Source organism: Ambystoma mexicanum, chromosome 3p (assembly GCF_040938575.1).
Source record: "Ambystoma mexicanum isolate Mex_15411 chromosome 3p, UKY_AmexF1_1, whole genome shotgun sequence".
Classification (NCBI taxonomy): Eukaryota; Metazoa; Chordata; class Amphibia; order Caudata; family Ambystomatidae; genus Ambystoma; species Ambystoma mexicanum.
The window spans coordinates 333,533,120-333,553,433 of record NC_090925.1 but is presented as its reverse complement, the minus strand read 5'-3'; the positions used below and the strand labels follow the sequence as shown (position 1 = coordinate 333,553,433).

General features: G+C 45.5%; 1 protein-coding gene across 2 annotated transcripts in view; it reads right to left on the bottom strand.

Moving 5' to 3' along the window:
- The window catches only part of NSFL1C (NSFL1 cofactor), a 336,045-nt gene that overhangs the window by 146,189 nt on the left and 169,542 nt on the right, over positions 1–20,314 (bottom strand). For both annotated transcript variants that reach the window (XM_069650916.1, XM_069650915.1), the window contains exons 4-6: positions 16,899–17,064; positions 16,275–16,367; positions 4,206–4,315 (exon numbers count right to left, since the gene is read on the bottom strand). In XM_069650916.1, coding sequence (XP_069507017.1) covers positions 4,206–4,315; positions 16,275–16,367; positions 16,899–17,064 — 369 coding nt within the window. The remainder of the gene's footprint in view (positions 1–4,205; positions 4,316–16,274; positions 16,368–16,898; positions 17,065–20,314) is intronic.

The following is a 20,314-nucleotide window of genomic DNA, read 5'->3' as shown; positions in this document are numbered from 1 at the left end:
AGCTTCCCCGGTGGATTGTTGCGAGGCCTCTGCCGGAAGGGCAGACAGTAGCCGTGGGTTATGATCTCCAGAACCCAGACATCTGAAGTAATGGCTCGCCATTCTCCAAGATGCTGCGCAAGTCTGCCCACAACCAGCGAACCATGGGACATGGCCTCATGACTGAGCTGACGCGGCTGCTGCTGCAGTGCCTGAGGGCAAAGAGGCAAATGCCCGAGCGGCTTTGGCACCTTGTGTACCTTGCTTTCCACCTCTGGTACTCCTACGGTGGCCCCTTTGACTGGCAGCTCCTCTCGATCTACCAAAGGTAGAGTAGTGCCGAAAGGAACCTCCACTCTATTGCTGTCCCCTAGACGAAAAGGCGGAGGTTGACGTACTGCAGTGCCCAAAGACTTTGCTGCAGCTTTGGAGGTCTGCAACCTCTCAAGGCTCTCGTCAGCCTTGCTGCCAAACAGATGGACACAATCAAAGGGCATGTTGGGAAGCTGGGATTGCACATCAGCAGCAAACCCCGAGTTCCATGCAACCATGCAAACCTGCGTATCACGGTGCTCGCAGCCATGGACCGGCTGACACACTCTGCCATGTCCAGACCAGACTGAACAGATTCACACATGGCATCCTTGCCGTCTTGCACGAGGGCTAGAAAACCATCCCATTCTTCCCCTTCGGGAATATGCTCAGCCGCCAAAGATGCACAATTGTGAGTGAATCTTGCCAAGGCACAAACGGAGTTGGCTGCCTTCAAAGCCATACCCCCAGAAGAAAATACTTTCTTCGCCCAACCATCAAAGCGCTTGTCGTCCCTATCAGGAGGGATGGTAGGGTACGCAACCTGCTTTGCTGGGGCCGTAGCCGCCTACACCACCAAACTCTCCGGAGTAGGGTGCGTCGACAAGTAGCAGGGGTCAAGGGGTCACTACTGGCTGGGTGGTATTTTTTCGGAAGCGACTTACCAACTGCTGGGAGACTCTCCGGAGCAGTCCAAGCCACTGCCACACTTCTTTGCAAAGCCATGTGAAATGGCAACACCGGGTCAGTGGGTGGACCTTGGTCCAGGATGTCAGTCAGATCATCCTGATCAAAATCAACAGGTGGAGCAGATCACCCCAAGTATTCCGTCACCCTGGACATGAGACGCCTATAGGAGGATTCGGCATGTTTTCCAGGCTCAGGTCTGCCAAACTCCACCTCCGGAGAGGTGTCAAGACCACTGGCATCATACAAGGACTGACGGATGTCTTCCATCTGACTGTGACCAGACAAAAGGTCATCAGGAAGCTCAGGAGGCACAGCCAACTCATCAGACCCTTCCTCCACCTCTGAAATATACTCCAAAGGTTGGAACACATCCAATCTGGGAGGAGGAACAGAGTAGGGCTCAAAAACAGGCCTCACAGATTTACTGAGAGCCTTCCTCGGAGCTTCCACAGCCCTCTGGGGCACCTCCGGCAAATCCTCCACAAAAGGCGCCAAGGGAATCGGCGTCGACGTCTAACAAGGCGCTGACGGCAGACAACTTCCTCGAGGGCGGAGCCCCGAGAGCGTCCTTTGACGGACACGATGCAGATGGTGTCAACGCCTTCCTCGAAGTCTTCACAGGTTCCGACGGTCTCGATGGCGTCGAGGACCGGAACCTGGATCTGGCACGGCTACAGCGATCTTCCTTGTCCGGTGATGACCTCGACAGCTCCCGATGATCGCACAGACTGCCCGAGCCCGAAGGCGTGCGAGTGGTGGACCGAGCCCGTTCCTTGCCGGCTTCTTTCGAAGGCGCGACTGGAACTGTGCCTTGCAATTCAGAAATCGCCATCATCTGCTGGCGGAATGCATCCCATTCTGACTGCGACGAAGACATGGTGGGACAAGTCAACCGGCGTCTTGTGGAGTCCTCCGACGAGGACAGGGAAGGCGACCCATGACGGCGCTTCTGAGAATGCCTCAAAGAGGCAGAGGAATGGCAGGAACCATGCCAAGACCGAGACCCCCCCTGTACTTTCGCCGACACAGAGAGTCGCCCCTCGAGTCGTCGGTCGAAAGCCCAGCAGATTGCGACTTATGGGGCTTAGACACCCTACCTACCGTTAATTTCTTCTTCCGCTCCCGCAAAGGACTTCGATGTCAGGGACCGGCAGTCATCGCAGTCGTCTATGGCATGGCTTTTGTCGAGGCACCAGAGGCAGATGTCGTGCGTGTCCGTGATGGACATTTTCAAACCGCAGTCCTGACATTTTTTAAAGCTCGACTTCGGGGTAGAAGACGAAGACATCGCTTTTGAATTAGAAGAATCGAGCGAGCCGCCATTCCTTTATTTATTTTTTCATTCAAGCTGATACTGTTTATTGTGCTGCAGTTATCTAAAAGGTGCAGATAAATATTATGTATTTGTATCTATATATAGAGAGAGTGTGCACTTCTCTGTGAGTGAAAGATTCTTGACACTGAATAAATCCAGACATTTCAATACAAGACTCTGCAGTATAATAGCTTCCAGTTCACATACATAACCTTTGGTTTACAGTTTCAGGACATAGGCGAGCCGCGATTCCGAAGCAAACCCGTTTGTGGAAAAAATGGAACTGAGGCTACGTGCGCCGTGCGTCCTATATATAACATCCGTTGACGTCGACCCTCGAGGGACAACGTATCGATGTCATCTACGCAGGACGCCTACGCCGAAGAATTTTCCCAAGCAGCACAGCTGTGGTCATTACCGGTCATAGACGTGGAATACGTCAGAGGACACAATCCCCTCGAAATGTAGTTTGTCTTGGGACTGGTTAGAGGCTCACCAGTCGAAGGGAGGACGTCGTCATATCTTCCCTGTCACTTCTGTTACTCAGCAGGAACTGGTGGTAGCTAGATGTTGGTGGTGTTGTCCTCCTTCATTCTTCGGATTCTTCTGGTTCAGTGGTTGACTCGGGGTTTCAGCTCCAGGAACTCTGGATTTATGCAGGTAACCTTGCTGAGTCCACCAATCGTATCCCATGCACCAATCAAACTTGGATATGGCTGTCCGATGGGAACAGCCAGCCTCCCAGTCTGAACAACTTTCTTTAAGGCACACTGCAGGACAGAGCAGATTCGGTCGACCTCCCCCACTTCCTGTACTGCCAGTCACTCAAGGGTCCTCACAGGCTTTCCAAGGGAAGCCCGGCAAAGACAAAGTGACACAAGAACCAACCCCCACCTAGCGGGGTAGAACACATAAGAAAGGACAGGCCATCTCGTTTATGGCTTTAAAAAAGCAGACACCATTTTGGGCAAGTGGTGTCCCTTATGTCCCCTACCACAGCTGCGAAGACAGCATCCGACGAAAGCCTTCGATGAAAGTTCACAAAACTTTGTGTAAATGGTACACTGCCACCAGCCTAAACAGATCGAACCGTCACAGTAGCCAAAAAGTTACTGGAGAATCGAGAAGAGGGATACATTGGATCCCCTTAGCACTCCACATAAGGTAGGGGTGTGCTGATCTCACAAAATAAAACACAGGTAGGATAAAAGGTATCCCCCTCCAGCAACACTGCACAGAAGGTGCTGTGGCTGCTTTAGTAAATTGTAGATGCCTTTACAATTGGAGGAAAGTGTGACTCCACAAAGAAATACCAAAAAGAGGTAAAAAGGGTTCCCATTAGCCGAGTAACAGAACGAGTGAGTGTGGAAAAAGTTTCACACTCACTCAGGAGAATCAGTCCAAAAATCCAAGAGTCCAGCAAAACGTGCTGGGGACTCACAGGTGGGAAATCTACCTAACAATAACCCCGACACATAATCTATCCTAATAACTAACCAAACCACAACTTCTTTACTCTAACCCCTTTCCTTACCCGAACCTCTAACCTAACCCCAACCCATGCAATCACAAGCCCACTACCCCTCATTAACCCCAACAATTACCCCAGCAGTACTACATTTTTGGCTACTTTTCATCTGTATTTTTTTTTTAACTAGTTTTTGCTTGACAACTTTTCCACTGCAGAGGTATTTTCATCACAACCTTTCCACGGATTACATTTCTGCTGGCTACAGGTTTACTGGATGCCGTTAATTTGACCGATTGCTTCAGACGCTGGCCACAATCAGCATCACATCGTCATTCTTAACCCTCATGTTAAATGCAGGCTCCTTACTACACCCCTCATCCCTGTAAAGTCACAAGGACAGTGTACATGCACCAGAAACAATCCCTAGAGACATCATACCCTCTGCGGATGGACTCCAGAAACTGGGAGTTGGCTGGGTCCTGGTAACTCCTCAGTTCCCCACTGTCCAGACTGAATCCATTTTTCCACAGTTTCAAGACCACGTGCACCTGAAACAGCAAGACACGATAATCAGAAACCAGGACATCAACAACAAAAAGGGGGTGAGGCAGGGAAGAGGGTAGGGAAGAGAAATGCTTTTGCAAAAAAAACAATTGATGAGGAGAGGGGCAGGTTTTTGCAATTGCAGCCTTCTAGAGTTTCACAAACGGGTGCAAATGATTGAAGACTAAGTGCACAATCAGAATTCATAAAGAAAACAAAACACATGGAGGAAAGAGGAAAAGGGAACAGTTCTGAGAATTTTCCTCAGCCCAATGTGTAAGGCAAAGAAAGACCACCCCACGAAGCGGCCTGGCTTTCCAAGGATTAACTGCCAAAAAAGCAGTCAATACACTCAGGGAAGGAGGACAGGATAGGGAAAAAAGTTAAGTCAATATATTACACAATAGCAGACAATGGGGAATATCCATGAAATAGAACTGCAAAACTAGATCTTCATATAGACTTTATGCAGAGATGGAAACGCAGTGTGAAAGAAACGTCAGGCATAGAGCTTTATGACCGGGACTTCAGCAGGAGTCACTGAACTACTCAGAGTTTAGTTTCAGTCCACAGAATGTTACAGAGTTCCCCCCACAGTTCTAAGAAACAGGTGTACAAGTGTGAGATATCTTATATGGGACATGCTATGTATTTAGATGCATTTCCAAAATCAGCCGGAGGCCACCACATCGGTGCTAAACAGGGAAGACAGAGAGGTTAGCCAAAATCCAATCAAGGTAAGGTAGCTGAGCAGTCAAGGCTTAATCTGAGGAAAAGTGTGAGAGTGGTCTACAGCTACGAGTCCACACTGAGCTACATCAGTAACTGCAGTAGGCATATTAGAATCACAGGCAGGTATTGCCACACAAAACCGTATAAACATATATGAATCTATAACCAGCGTAATGGGAGAATAGTAAGGTGCAAGGAAAACTAGGCAGAACAAACAGTTCCCTCCATCTTAAGTCCAACTACAAGATGGTGAGGGGCCTTGGATCCAAAAGTCCCAAATTATAGCTACATCAGATAAGTAAATTTCAAAATGATGCAGTGGGCGGTGGGGGTGCTTTTTAAAAGTTAGAAAAGTATTTAGTAACGTTCAGGTAAATTCTCAACTCAATCCTAATCACTAGGGTAGTTCTAGGAAAGGATGTTTAAACAGGGTCCCGCCACCACAGGTCAGGTCCGAGTGAGTTAGGGTCAGAACGCAATGCCCAATGTTACCCTATGAGCAAAGGGGGATGGATGGGGGATGTGTGGGGGCAGAAACAGGTACGTTAACTTATCCCCCACCTCAGATTCTTCCAGATAACAAGCAGGTATTCCGTAATCCGCTGGGGACACAATCTTTTGCACCTGGATTGGGCGAGGAAAGGCCCAGCAGTTGCAGGTGCAGAGGCTGCTTTTTGGCATTGGGATTTAGTTTCGATCGGTTGAGGTGCACATGATTCTGTTCCAGACAGCTTCCAGTTGAAGACCAAAAATGATGAAAGATAAAAAAATTCTTTGGTGCAGGCCCACTCAGGACACCTCACGGAATTGAAGTGTGTTAGAAAAACTGCTCTAAGGTCCACCTGTGGTAGGACTTTATAAAACGATCTCCTTGGCATAGAGAGCCCCAACTTCTAATTTAGGCCTGTACCACTCAAGGTATTGGTATTAGGGCAGAGCAGCCAGGCTTATCTTAGGAGGGAAATGTTACATAGGCCCAAAGAAACACTTATACACTTGTAGTTATATCAAAATAGCTATGTATTTAATATACATTATAATTGTTAATTTATAACGAGCTAAATGCCAGCGAGTGGTTCCCAAGCGCGAGCTTGGGATTCAAACCTGTGTTGCGCTGCGTGGTCTTCATTCCAAGACAAACCTGTTGCCCCTGAGCTATCCTTCCTCCCCATACACACAGCACAGATACATCTGCAAATAAGGTAAGTAATATTTCATAGCTAATAAACAATAGAAAACCAATGCAATAATTCAAGTAAGTAAACCAAAGTGTAAAATTCCCCAAGATTAAGGGAACTTAAAGCAAGTAAAAATACTGTTCCAGCAACTCAAAATATTTTGTTGTAGGAATATAATGTATGAACACCACCAACATTAGCAGGTAAGCACTTTTTAAGACTTGTAATACTTTCCAGAGGCCTAAAGACTTTAGCAGTCCATCCCTATCTAAGTAGGAGTTCGAGGTCAGATTGAAGGGAAAGCAGGTAAGGCGCAGCTGTAGAAAAGGCAAAGTCCCACAGGATTCTGTAATTACAAGTAGCAGGCTTTTGTTGGTCAAAAAGGTTTCAGGGACCTCAGGAAAGTCTCCCTGAATGCGCACAAGCATTAGGCCTGGCGCACATGTATGGGTGAACACTGGAATCAGCACTCCAGCAATAAAGGAGCAACACAAGGACTCGGGATAAGTATTTTAGGAGCGATGAAGATGAAAAAAGCTGGATGCCTTTATTGATGCAGCAACTGTAGACCTGGTCTCCTGTTCCTTGGTTGTGGTGACTAAAAGAGGAAAGGGGATTTTGCAGCAGCAGTAGAGAGAGGGGATTCCCAGCAAATGATTCTACATGCTCCACTGCTTAGCCTCGCTTGTTTGGTCCTGCACTCTGCTGAGGGGACTATGAGGAGGGGAACCACGATGCAAAGCGGTCGCAGGTCCCCTGGTATTGGCGGTTTGCAGCCCAGCACATGGAGGGATGGCCCAAATTAAGGTGGTTTTAGAACCGATTATGCCTATCATGTCGATTTGAAAATGGGGTCAGGACAGCAGCGGTACTTCAGCAGGCTTCTCCGGTTGATGCTGCAGGCGTCTCTGGTCCTCTTCAGGTCTTCTGTTCCAGTGGTCGACTTTTCTTTTGCCTCAGGATCCTTGCCTTTTATCCAGGAACCCAGCCAATCAACAATCATGCAACATGTCAAGCTGGTCCCAGGCAGGCATGCGAGAAGACAAAGAACAGCAGAGTTCCAGACTCCTCCCCTTCATACTGTCCTCACAGACACACTGGAGCCGCGGCAGGCTTCACAAAGGATTCCCACCGAAGGCAAAAGTCAAACCAGGAACTCCCGCACAAAGGATGGCAGAAAAAGGACCAAGAAATGGACAAGCATACAAGAAATGGCAAAAAATGAATACAGCCACCATTTTGTGTCAATGGTGACCCTTCTGTGCATTACGAAGACAGCCTGCAAGTACAGAATGACACAAAAGTCAGTAGAACATGTCCACTGCCACCAGCCACTCAGGTATGCTAGTCTCTGTAACAGAAATGTCACAGGAGCAGTGAGAAGGGGGGATACTATGTAACCTCTCAGCACTCCACATACAGTGGTGTGTGCTGATCTCAGAAAAGGTAAGAATGATTAAAAGTATTGTGAAGAATCCAGTGGACCCATCACTGAAACCCTGCCTAAAGTCTCCTCCCAGGTGGCCAGGGGAAGGCAGACGCTTCCTGATCCCAACGACGGGGGTAGTGTATTGCGGGATGATCACCTGGGTAGAGACACAGCCCAGGGTAGGGAGGAGAATCCGTGGGATGAGTCAGTATTTTTCCTCTGAAAGAGAGACTCTTACCACTGTGCCAAAAGTGATTATGGCTTTGTTAAAACAAACTATATGTCCCACAATCCTAGAGGGACTGAGACAAGGAAGAGCACTGAAGAGGGACGTAGCAATTGAAGCTAATGGTCCACACTTGAAGCCTATTGACAAACCTATAGGGGCATAAAAGGCCCCAGCAGGAAAGAAGAAGGTGAAGGAGCTGGAGTTGGAAGGCTGGTAGTAGTAGTAGTAGCAGAGAAGCACAGGGCTGGCAATTCACGAGGAAGTGGGATCACAGAAGGGACGCCGGATCGTAGAGACAGCAGATTTCACCTGCAAGTTCAGAGAGGGTCATGTGTTGCCAAACCCGGTATTGCAGACGCTGCACAGAGGAAGACATCCTGGAAGTGAAGTCCCCCCCCCATGTGAGCCGAGATGCTGTGATTGCAGAGACAAGACTGTGCAGGAGCCCAAGGCCAGAAGCAGAAGGCAAGCCGAGGGTCCCGGGAGTGAAAGACACTCAAATAAGGTGGCTGGACCAGAGACACCCATGCTGGAGAAGGGTGTGGGTCCCAAGTGAGCCCCAAATAGTAGCAGTGGTCGAGGAAGTCGGGTAAGCAGAGCAACCCACAACTGCAGTTTGCCTGAAGCCAGTGAGTGAAGCACCTAGTTCCGATTCACTTCAAAAGCCTTGCTGGTAACTGTAACCAGCTCCGAAAGAGCTCACGTAGTGTGTAAAGTGAATAAAAGTTGTGCAGCATTTTTAAACTGTTGGTTGACAATGGAAATGTAGCGCTTGTGCTTATTCCAAACGCTGGGTTGTTCCCGTGAGAAATAAGAAGCTATTCTGTCTATTGTTGAACTTTTTCCGATTTACCGGAGTGGTCGCGTGTCCTTAATTGTACAGAAGGAATGCTTAATGAATTAATTCCAAAAACCTAACACTAACGACTTACAAGAGTAGGTGTGACCAATTGAGTTTACCTAGAAGTCAGAAGTTGCCTTCTTGATACTACATGGGAATACAATTATATGCAACACCAAGTTTAAAAATCTACTTTAAAGCGCGGTCGCGTGTACCTAATTAGGTTTTCACTTTGAAGACTGAACCGTGAAGTTACAATACCAAAGAGAAGAACAAGCATTATCCAAGGCAATAGGCAAACCCTTTACATAGTGAAACTAGTCCTGTTTAAAACCATCCACCTAATCCGTGAAGTTGTCAACAGTCCAATGGCCCGAGATATAAGTGTGGCATTGTAAACTGAAGCTGAAAGAGAACACTACGGCTTCTGGGTAATTATTTGGACAGAAAAGGTGTGAGAAAGATGGGGAAGGGGAGCTGGGTGCTTGTAAAGAATTTACAGAAGTTAACCTGTAATGCTTAAAGACGGCTGAAGCTGCAAGTCTTGTGGGCAGAAGCAGGTTATCCTTGCAACAGTTAGACGGAAGAGGCAAAGAGGTTGCCCCTTTTTAGGAATTCATTAAAAGGATCGAGGGTCTTGCCTACCTGAAGAGGTCGAAGTGTCTTGTCGGACTTTGTACTTCTTAATTATTAGGCAAAGCAGTGGTATAGGTACTTGAACTGTGGTGGTATACAAAGTTGTCCGCGGATGTCACATTGAAGTGGTTTATAGTGGCATACTGTGGGACGAAGGTGACTGTTCTCATAGTAACAACAATATAAGAGTGGTTGTTAAAAGGAAGCAGCAACCCAGAGAGAAGCATCCTGGCAAATATATCAAATGTATTGCAGCAGTTCTAATCCACTGTAGAGTTGTAGCTGGAGAAGTCCTAAAAGTAACTATTCTTTGAAATGAGGCAACTAATCTTGAAGAGAAGAAAACCAGGATTACCATTGGTGCTATTCTCTTTTCTGGCATTGGAAGGGGATCGTTTCACCCAAACCAGAGAATTGTACCAGTGGATTTTTGTTTTGAGGACATTTTGTTTTGGCATGGAACTAATAAGAATAGGCTTAAGACTTTTCTTTTCCTTTGAACATTTGGAAGCTGACTTTAAAACATGGGGGAAATGATCTTACCCAGGACAGGTGAAGATCATCCAAATACGGTTTAATATTTTTCTTTATGTTGCTTTATCATTTTCTTTGAATGTTTGTTGTTTAGAGTGAGGGCCAGTTTACCCATGCTACATATTGTTCCCTGAGCCTTCGGTAGGGAATTCCTTGGTAGAGTAGGGCAAGCAAAGCTATAGTTAAAAACAGGGGGCGGGGGTGGGGGCATGGGGTTCTCACAGGTAGAGGGGAGTTTGCATAAAAATGAAAAAAGTTCCCAACAAAGAAGTGTTCCAATAAAGTTCACCATGGTCAGGCAGCAACCTGCGATCATACAGAGGCTAACACAGAAGCAACCCCGGCAGTTTCCCCTGAAGTGAGACGGTTGACAATGCAGGAGCAGGTGACTTGTAGCATAAACTGGAGATCTGCCAAGTTGCAAGGCTCTGCTCAGAACGAAGATGGATGCAGCGAGGTAGCCCAATAGAGATCTTATTAGTCCACTGGTTGGTCCAGGGATGCTTCCAAAGGCTCAGAAGGAACAGATCCTTAGGCATGGGTCGAAACTCGTTGTTCCCACCGGTCCAGGGGTTGAAGCACCAACAAGGGTCTACTGAGATCAGGCAGAGGAACAAGGCTTAACTGGGCCAATCACTGAAGTCAATGCTGGTTAGCTGTAGGGGTTGTCCTCAGTGGGGTGCTCTTCTTTGAAGAAGTCTTGGTTCCAACGCAGAGTACTCCTTTTATTCAAGATTAAGAAAGGGAGCAAACGCAAACCCAATCCCACTAATGGTAAGGACCGGCAACATCCAAACAGCTCAGGGTTGTCCAATCATAGACAACCAACGTTTATCAAATCTGTCCAGCAACAGAATTTGGATGCCAGAGGATGTGGACTGGGAGCAGACGGTCCCACCCGCCTCCCCTGGCTCACACACACAAAGCCACCTTGCCTGCAAAAGCAGCAGCTTTCCCCTGGGAAGGGATTTTCATACAAGGCATTTACAGAACAGAGAAGGCAGGAAGAAGGCAAAGAACAATATGGCCAAAGAACAAGCAAAAGTCTCGTGGCACAGCCATTTTATAGTGCTAGCCATCTTTAGTAGGCATTCACAGTAGATACAAAAGTGACAAGCAAAAGATCGTAACAGTACAAATCTCATAGCAGCTTGTATTCGTCTCAATGTCAAAGTAACCAAAAAGACATATGAAAAGTTACAAGGATACAAAATATCTTAACAGCACTTCACTTTAAGTGCAATCAGTCATGATGGCTACCAGTGCATAAAATGCATTTCCCCATTTTCTCCCTCCTTTGTTTTTGCAATGCAGCACAAAGTAGGTGATAGGACTTGTGTCATTTCTTTCTTTTCTCCAAGTAACATCCCTTTAATGTGCCCTGAACAGGCTGGTGGCAGTAAAATGTAAGTGCACATTCTGTTTGCCAGTGATGACGCCTTGTGTTAGGTAGAAATTCAATCTTTTGTATAATTCTTTCCACTTCGTGAGATCCCAACCCCTTTGCTGGTCTTTTGGGTTTTAATCTGACTCTCCTGAGGGAGACAGAACCCTTTTCCTCACTCATTCTTTTTCTGTGACGTTCAGAGCCCTTTTTGGTTACCTTTGCTTTCCTCCATCATTTTGATGGCAGCACACCTTCTGTGCACTGTTGGTTGGAGCTCCTTGAGCTTCCCGCTTTGTTTTTCTTTTATATTCCTGTGATAACATTGTGAGGAATTCGTTCATCCGCACGGGGAGCGTGCGCTTGCCTGGGGCTTTTTGATTATTTGATAATAAAAATGAATGATGCGAGATCAACCTCTGACATGTGTGAGGCCATTTCGCACCCATTGTATCTCTCACCGCATGAAACCCAGTCACGTGTAATCCAGGAAGACACAGCCTACAGGCACCATCTTCCCACGTCATATTCAGCTGGAATGTGACAGTCACGGATACATCAAAGCATCTCAAGAAGGGGGAAGGCACACGTCCTCCAGCCATGGGCAGCCTAATTTAAATATCAAAGGCCACTTGGATCCGTTTTCCCTTTGTCTAATCCAGCTGGAGGCAGTGCATACTAACAAGAGAAATTGAGACAAGCCTGTGAAGTGGCTTAGTTGCCGGACAGACAACAGGAAGGCGGGGCCAACACCCCTTTAGTATGCAATGTGTTCATTTGAAGCTAGTTCCCACCCCTCTGTATGAAAGGCAGTAAAATGCATGTCTGAGTCCACTATTTACCGTAGGCAAACCGCTGCATAGCTGACCCCTTTCAGCAAGGAAAAGTATGTGATTTGGGGGAGACAAGATGTCTGCTCTCGCCATATACTTCAAGGGAGACCTGACCTTTAATCATGAGAGGGCTCAGTTAACGAGAGAGACACTTTGATCTACAACAGACGGGAAGATGGGTGGGACGGTATACGTTGTCACCCCTCACCTGTTCCTGTTGCAGAGCACACTGGTCCTGACCTCATGCATAACAAGACTGTGGGTGGGGACGCAGGATTGGTTCATTAAGATAGGCTTAACCTGCACCAATCACTAGGGCCCATTTGGCTTTAAATGCAGGCTGAAATCCTCACTTAGCAGATCATCCGATGACTTTGAAAGGAGTAAGGAGGACTCATTTGGATCCAGGCTGAATGTACAGTCTACCTTGCATCTTCCATCAATGAAGGAAGGCCAGAAGTTCCAAGAGGGAAGCAAGATACCTCCCCTAAACATCTCCCAGGGAACAAAGGGAGATACTGACTCAAGGACCCGTCCAGCAGCCCCAGAACCGGTACCCAGACAGCAGACAGTGTGCCCTGCTAGGTTCTGCCAGCAACCTTCTTAGGTGGGGAATGCCATAGAGTATCTGAAATAAGGACAAGCCGTTGCCTGCAAACACTAGGTTTGGGACGTCAGCCTTGAAAGGACGCCACAAACCCTGCAAAGAAGCTAGGAGGAGTGCCACGCTAGCATCAACCAGCATCCATCTTTTAAGGACATTTTCGAGACAGTCGAGTCCTCGAACCGCAAACTGCTGACTGCTGTCACGCCACAGGCACCAGAGCCATCCGAGACGCCTCGACCAGCGTTCCAGATCCGCCAACCAGCACAGAGAATGATTCTTGACCCTGAGCCGCTGTGTAGGCCAGCCTGCAGTTTGCCCAGCTTCGCTTGCCGAACTACCTGCCGCCTGATACCCACAGCTGTCTCCTGCCTCGAACTCTGTCTTGGGAGGTGCCAAGCGCCCTGGAACTGCCTCGACGCTGTCTAGCATCAAGAACCTCTAAGCACCAGGTACATTGTGGTTCTGCTCCCCCCGGTCCTTCTCCGAAGGCTCCTAGTGACAATTACGACCCTTTGCCACTTGGTGCTGAAACCAAATACCCTTGAACAGTAAGACTGATTACTTTACCAACTACCCTCCTGCCAGTATCCAGAGTGCATCCCTTTCCCTCGTGAAATTGTGAGTCCTCCGTGCTTCTTTACAGGGTGGTTCATATTTTGTAGTGATAGAATTGTCTGTTGTAGTAATAATAAAGTAGATATTTGTATACAAGGACTGGACAGTCCCTTTTATCATTGGGTAATAATTGTATTTTCGCTGTGTTGTAACTAACCAACGATCCACTACCTTGCGGAGATAAGCCTGCCGTTCTGTCTACGTTACCAAAATTGGACAAAGATTATAACTGACTTGCGTCCCAATCTGTTCGGACCCATTCTGGTGTACTAGAGGTGGGGGGCTGATTGATGGTTTAGAAACAGATATTCATCCCTGGACCACTGGTGCCCCGGAAGTTGATTCGACTGTTTGCCAGTGATGACGCCTTGTGTGCAATACTCCCCACTTAGTGAGTTCCCCACCCCTTTGCTGGTCTTTTGGGTTTTTAATCCGACTCTCCTGAGTGAGTGGGAACCCTTTTCCTCACTCATTCTTTTTCTGGGACTTTGGGAACTCCTTTTGGTTACCTTTGACAGTCTGCTTTCCTCCATCATTTTGATGGCATACAAATGCAAATCTGGTTCAGGGAACTCTTTTCCTGTCCTGGAGGCTGGCATGTGGCACACCCTCCCTGCATACATAAGAATGGAAGCAAATTATCTACGTTTCCGCAAACTTGTGAAAACCCACATCTTTAAATAACCTGACCCCCGCTCAGTCATCACTCCACACCTGTATGTCCTGTCCAGTGTCTATGCCTCAATTCTTTGTTTGTACACGTGTCCATGTTTGTGCACCCCAAGGTTTGGGAGCTACCCGCGCAATATAAATAAATAAAATAAAAATGGCAGCACACAGAATCTTCTGTGCAGTGTTGGTGGGAGCTCCTTGAGCTCCCCTCTTTGTTTTTCTTTTATATTCCTGTGATAACATACTGTTACCAGGATAGGGGGAATACTTCTTTATCCTACCTATGCTTTTCTTTTGTGAGATCAGCACACCCCACCATATGTGGAGTGCTGAGGGGACACAGTGTAACCCTTTTCTCACTTCTCTTGTAACTTTCTATTTGAGTTGCTGGTGGCAGTGGATATTTTCTACTGGCTTTTGTGATTTTTACATGCAGTCTACCATCGTAGGTGTGGTAAAGGACATAACATTTACCCAATGGTGAATTTTTTCGCTAACTCACAATGATTTGCCCTTTCTTGAGCCTTCCTCTGCTAACCTGTGTGAGGGAAGTCATGCTCACTCCTTTGTCTTCGACAGGCTTTCATTGGGAAGCCCGCCCGGAGGTGCCAGTGTGTCAGGGAGGACAGGAAGATGGGAAGACCCAACTCCTCAGGTCTTTGTCCTCCAGCATGTCTTCTTAGATCCAGTTCTGACTGTGTCTAGCTGTCTCCTTCAGACCACCAACACCTAAAGTTTGAATGTTGCATGCATGCTGATTGGCTGGGTTCCTGCATAAAAGGCGAGGATCTTGATGCTGAAGCGAGAGTCGACCGCTGGAAGATCCATTCCGAAGAAGAAAGAGGACGTCTGCAACTACCTCCCGCGACTGCTTCCAGAGGTCACAAAGCACTAGGTCATGAAGGGTGGTCTTAATATGTGCTATCCAGGGTAAAAACATATTCCATCTTCCAACCTCAGCAGGTGGATTCATGTATTACGATAAATGGATAGGCCAGAAGTATATCATGAGGCCCCATGTCCTTCCTCTATAGCATAAATCAACTTCAAGATGGATTAACATATTCAGAGTCCCCTGAGAAAACTAAGAAAATGTATTCTCAACTCTATCCAATCCTGAGGGATTCACATTTCCCAAGAGTTCTGTCCTGAAAAGAGCAGAAGTAACTGCTTGTTTCCCATACAATACCACAACCGGAGCAATAGCTCCCCTTCTACAGACTACAGATACTGCACCCAAACACGGCATACCATACATCAACACCATTTTTTTCTAATGTAGCACAGGATTTATCTGACTGTGCTGTCCAGAACCCGTTCTCATGGAATGGTGTCCCTAAATAATAGTAATACTTGGCTCAAATCTACAATTTCCTACCCGAATAATGATAGTTTGAGGTTTCTCAAACCTGAGCTTAAAAAAGTCAGTTTTGGTTTCATCAGGTTTATACTATATTTTAACTTTCCACATTTCCTGATAAAAGACGCCAGGGGAGCTCCAAGACCCGAGATTACCTTCTCAATAAAATACAAAGCAAGAGAGGAGCGAGGATGCACCCACTCACCCCCTTGGTAACATTAAATTAAGGTGTGACCTTGCCCGCTAGCCCAAAACAAACCACTGCCTTGTTATTATATAACGATTGGATGGGCTCTACGAGGCACTGCAGCATATTCCTCTTGGCTAGAAACCGCCAAAGCAAATCCTGAGGTACAATCAAATGCAGTCTTAAGATCGAAGACAGAATAGTTTAACTTTGCGTAAGACATTGCACTTCTGGATAATCATAGAAAGACAATCTACCATGCCCTTTCCCTTTTGAAAGCCTGCCTCTAAGGGGCTGATGATGTTATCTTCGCCCATGACCTTAGCATTGTAAGCAGCCGAACCGGCAGAGGGCACAATTTCCAGGTTGCCAATTGAGATTATCGAAGAGAGAATTAAATTTAGTATGCAAGACCCCCCCTCAAAAATGTATTAAACTGACATGGTGAAACTTCTTTAGTACCAAAGTTTAAGATTAATTGGATTACATGTTCAGTGAACGGCTGTAATATATTACAGTCAAAAAGAAAAAAGTAACAAACATCTTCCCTTAGTCCAGCCGGTCACTTCTATAGAGCCACGAAACCAAATACACAAAAGCATGGGTATTTCTACGAAGAAAGATGGTAGGGTGAAGATGGGGTCTAAAGGACAGTGTCATACAACTGATGACAGAGGGCTAAACACTGGAACAAGGCAGCAAGACTTCACTCAGACTGAATACTCACATCCTGGGTGCCAGGTGTTTTTCTTCCTGCAGTTACATAGGCAGACTCTTCTTCTGGTGCAGCTCCCAAACGGTAGCCGCCTCCTCCAAAGGGCTGGAAGGCAAAGAAAAGTGGTATTAAATGCTGTGCTATGGTACAAGCAGGAAGAGATCCCCAGTTGCAATGGCAACTTTCTCACTTAATATCAGTTCAAATCCATGCAGGAATTTGGTGTTAGGTATGTAAGACGTATGGCAGTAACTGCTGAAAAACTGGAGAGGAGAATGAACGATTGAAAAGTACAGAAGACTGATGGCGGCCCAGCATTTCTCGTACTTGTTTACACCAAGCAAGTTGTTTCCCTTATCTTCTGGGAGGGTAGCTCAAGGGCCATGCGCTCACCTTGGAAGCAATACAACGTTGTGCAACACAGGTTCGATCCCCGGATCCGCGCCTAGAAACCTCTGGGTATTAAGCACGTTATAAATAACCATTTACAGTTCTGGGCAATATAGATGCCCTAATAATTACACTAAGCCATGTGCCTCTGCACAATTCAACCCATTTATGGGATAGCCTCAAAGAAGAATTTCACGGGATGCTCGCCCACAGACACAAAACTGTAATTTAAACAATGGTGCTCACCGATGCTCTGCTGGTCTCACCAGGGCCCTTAGTGGCCCGGTCCACAGCCACAGCCCCGTGTTCTTTCGCCCCTTTGAAGAGATCTTCGACCAGCTCATTTGGATTCTTCTTCCGAGGAGGTCCAACTATCTGCTGCCCACTTCTTTCAGAGCCCCCTGCATAAAATCTGTACAAAGAAAAGAAAAAACATAACACATCTGTTTTAGTGACCACAACATTAATGTTCCTCGAAGTAATATCTATCCAAAGGCTGGCAGGGGTGACGGGTGTTCCATTTCTCTAATTACCTACATCAGGGGATGAAAGGAACTGACCCACAGCTATGCAAGACCAGCAGGACACAGCAACCTATTTGTGCATGGAGCGCGCATGTATTGAGCTGATAGTGTTTGCTTAAATGTGTCAACCGAAGCACCAACTTTTTGCACTATCCAGGTGTGCAGATTCCCAGTGCCCTGCTGGCCAAAACCAACAGGGCGTGCCCAAAAGGGTCCTGTGCCCAAGATGCCGCACCGAAAGAGCTGCACCCAAACATGGCACACCATGGGGAGTACAATTCATGTCTAATGCTTTGCTCATCTGCTCCATCTTGTGGCGATACATTTTGTCAGCAATTGCTCCCAAGTTTGAGCCAGTCATACAGACCCAGAAACATTCTGACCACCACCAGCTGAAAAGCTCTGTGCTGACACAGTGGAAATAAACCTTGAATTTGGTTGACTGCCTGTGTGAGGAAAGCAAATTCTGTAAGAGACTACAGATACAGTCCCAGTAAAGCATTGGATGAGGCCTTCTTCATAAAGACTCAGTGGTAGCTCACACACTCTCTCTGCTGTGTGCTGTGGCCCTTGGATTAAGCAACATTGTGTGAGCTATAGCTCTAGTCACTTAGTGAGGTACTTTCATTGATGTATTTGTTCGAAATAAAACTGTCCCAAAATGCAATGGAACAAAAAAGCACTGGTAAATCAGATATTGTGCAACTAGTGAGACAACTGGCGTCAATGTTTCATAATGATCCACACACACTGTTAGGGAAGTTTTTCTAAAGTCCAACTAAGGGCTACATAAAACCATCTTAGACAGTACAAAACTCCACTCTTTGTATAAGGCTGTACCACCTCAGAACACACTGGTAGCATGGACAGCCCGAAACGCGTCGTGCAGTAGAAAGACATACCTACAAGCAGGCAATGTGCCAGAAGTTACGGACTGAATTCTAAAGCTTTTGGACTAGTGCTATTTTGAAAAAATAGGAAATGAACTCATCATAGAGTAAATTTTGACATTTAACGTTGAGATATTACAACCCAAAAGGGAAATGATTTAAGTGTCTGCAATATTTGAATCAAGTATCATTATGCATGAGGAAAATGCTTCAGTTTGAAATTATTATGTTGATGTACTATTTGTTCTGAATATTCGTAAGTTAAGTATTCAAATTTAATATTATTTATTATTTGTTCTTTAAAAATTAAATACAATTATGGTAAAACAAAATTGTGACAAAAGAATAATTTTGCATTGTTGATGCCCAAAAGTGTGCACAGGGCCATGGTCATTTCTGTTTTGAAGTGATCCCAAAAACCTCTTATTAGATTTGATTCTGTAGCCCAGGATCTGGCTCGGGTAGCACCTAAGAAATCAGGAGACACTTTGAAAATTGAGAATATTTGTTGAAAACATTAAGGACAAACTAACAAAAGTTGTGCTCCTCTACAATCTTGTTACTACAGCATGGACAGAGCAGTCGGGCCTATATTAGTTGGGAGAGAGGACTGTAGCTTGTTACAAAGAAATGGTAACATACATATGGTACAAAGAAACACAAACACTATGCATTGTAAAAATAAATCGTTCTTTAAATACAAATAGGCCAGGATAAATAAGTACTATAACATATCATATGAAAACACTTATTAACACCAACTCAATACTTATGGGCTACAACCCAAAGTATAACCTTATTAAGAATACACTAAGCAGTCAAGGTTGGTCAAACCTACAACACATTCAGAATGGCAGTCGGCTATTCTTGGGGAGTAAAACCAGGTTATATATACTTTTAGAATACAATCAGTAATTCAAGGGTAGTAGACCCTGTCAGTCATGCAGTGACACTCAGTTACAGAAATCTCTTAATAATAAAGCAACTCAGTTACACGTATACCCCGTTTAACATTTATTCCTTTGTAGAGCACAGTTCAGAGCTGGTAATATAGCTCATACTTTCTGGAGGGGCCTTAAGCTACTCAATGAGAAGAATGAACATGCTAGAATGCACTAAGCCATTCAGGGAAAACAAAACCCAATGTTATAAATTTAGAACAGCAGCAGCTGTTCAAGGTAAGTAAATACCCATCTACTTTTAAGAGGGGCTACAATCCACTCAAAGACCAGTATTAACTTCAAGACTGTTTAAGAAATGCACTAAGCAGATCAGGGAAAGCAAAACCACTTGAAAGCAAATGACAATCTGCTATTTAAGGTAGTTAAACCCTATTGACAGGCCTCCAGATAAGGGTCATACCATTCCTTTTTACATATGAAAATATTGTAAATACAACAGCTTTATCATTTCCCCGTGTCCATTTACACACACGTTTAGAGCAGAGTGCATTGCAAAGGTCGGGTTACTTGACAGAAACCAGAACACTCATTTTGATATTCATCAGCATGGATGTAAATTGCAAGCCGTAGAGAAAAGCCTCAAACACAATTATTTCACTGCAGCCTTTCAAAAAAAAAAACTGCACACTGATAAAAGGAATGGTTTCTTTCCATTCCGCTTCTGCTGTGTTGTGCGTCATGGAGCGAAGAGAAGCACTGCAGATTTATTTTCGTAGCATTTTAGGATTGTATAATCAATAAAATGGCAAACTAAGTTGCAATTGAGAATTAATCTTTTGTAACAAATTAAGCATTTTTTCCCAGTGAAAGCTAACCAGTATTGCACACTTGTCATTTTCAGAGTTCCTGTGCTGTGTGCATAATCATGCGAAGGCAGATCATTTTTACACTTACAATTTAATTTACACTCTAATTATAAAAACAGTGTGTAAAATGACAAGTATGCATTGTCTAGTTTACATCCATTCAACCTTGCCGTCAAAGGGGTACATTACTATAAATCGTTAGTGGCAGCAGAGTCTTTGCTCAAGTGTGAGTGATTGTCATTACACCAATCACAGGTGTTTTAGCCTCTCAAATCTTCAAGACTACAATAAAAAAAATCTGAAACCTGACTCTCTAGGAAGTACAAGCGCTGTTCAAAAACAAACAAATGAAATTTACATTTGTAACTGAAAAAAGAAACTCAGCAAAACCTGTCCCTGTGATAATCCAGATCGGTATTTTAACTTTATGTAGCGCTTCATAGATGGTTCATCGAACATTAAGGCACTGTGATTATTATA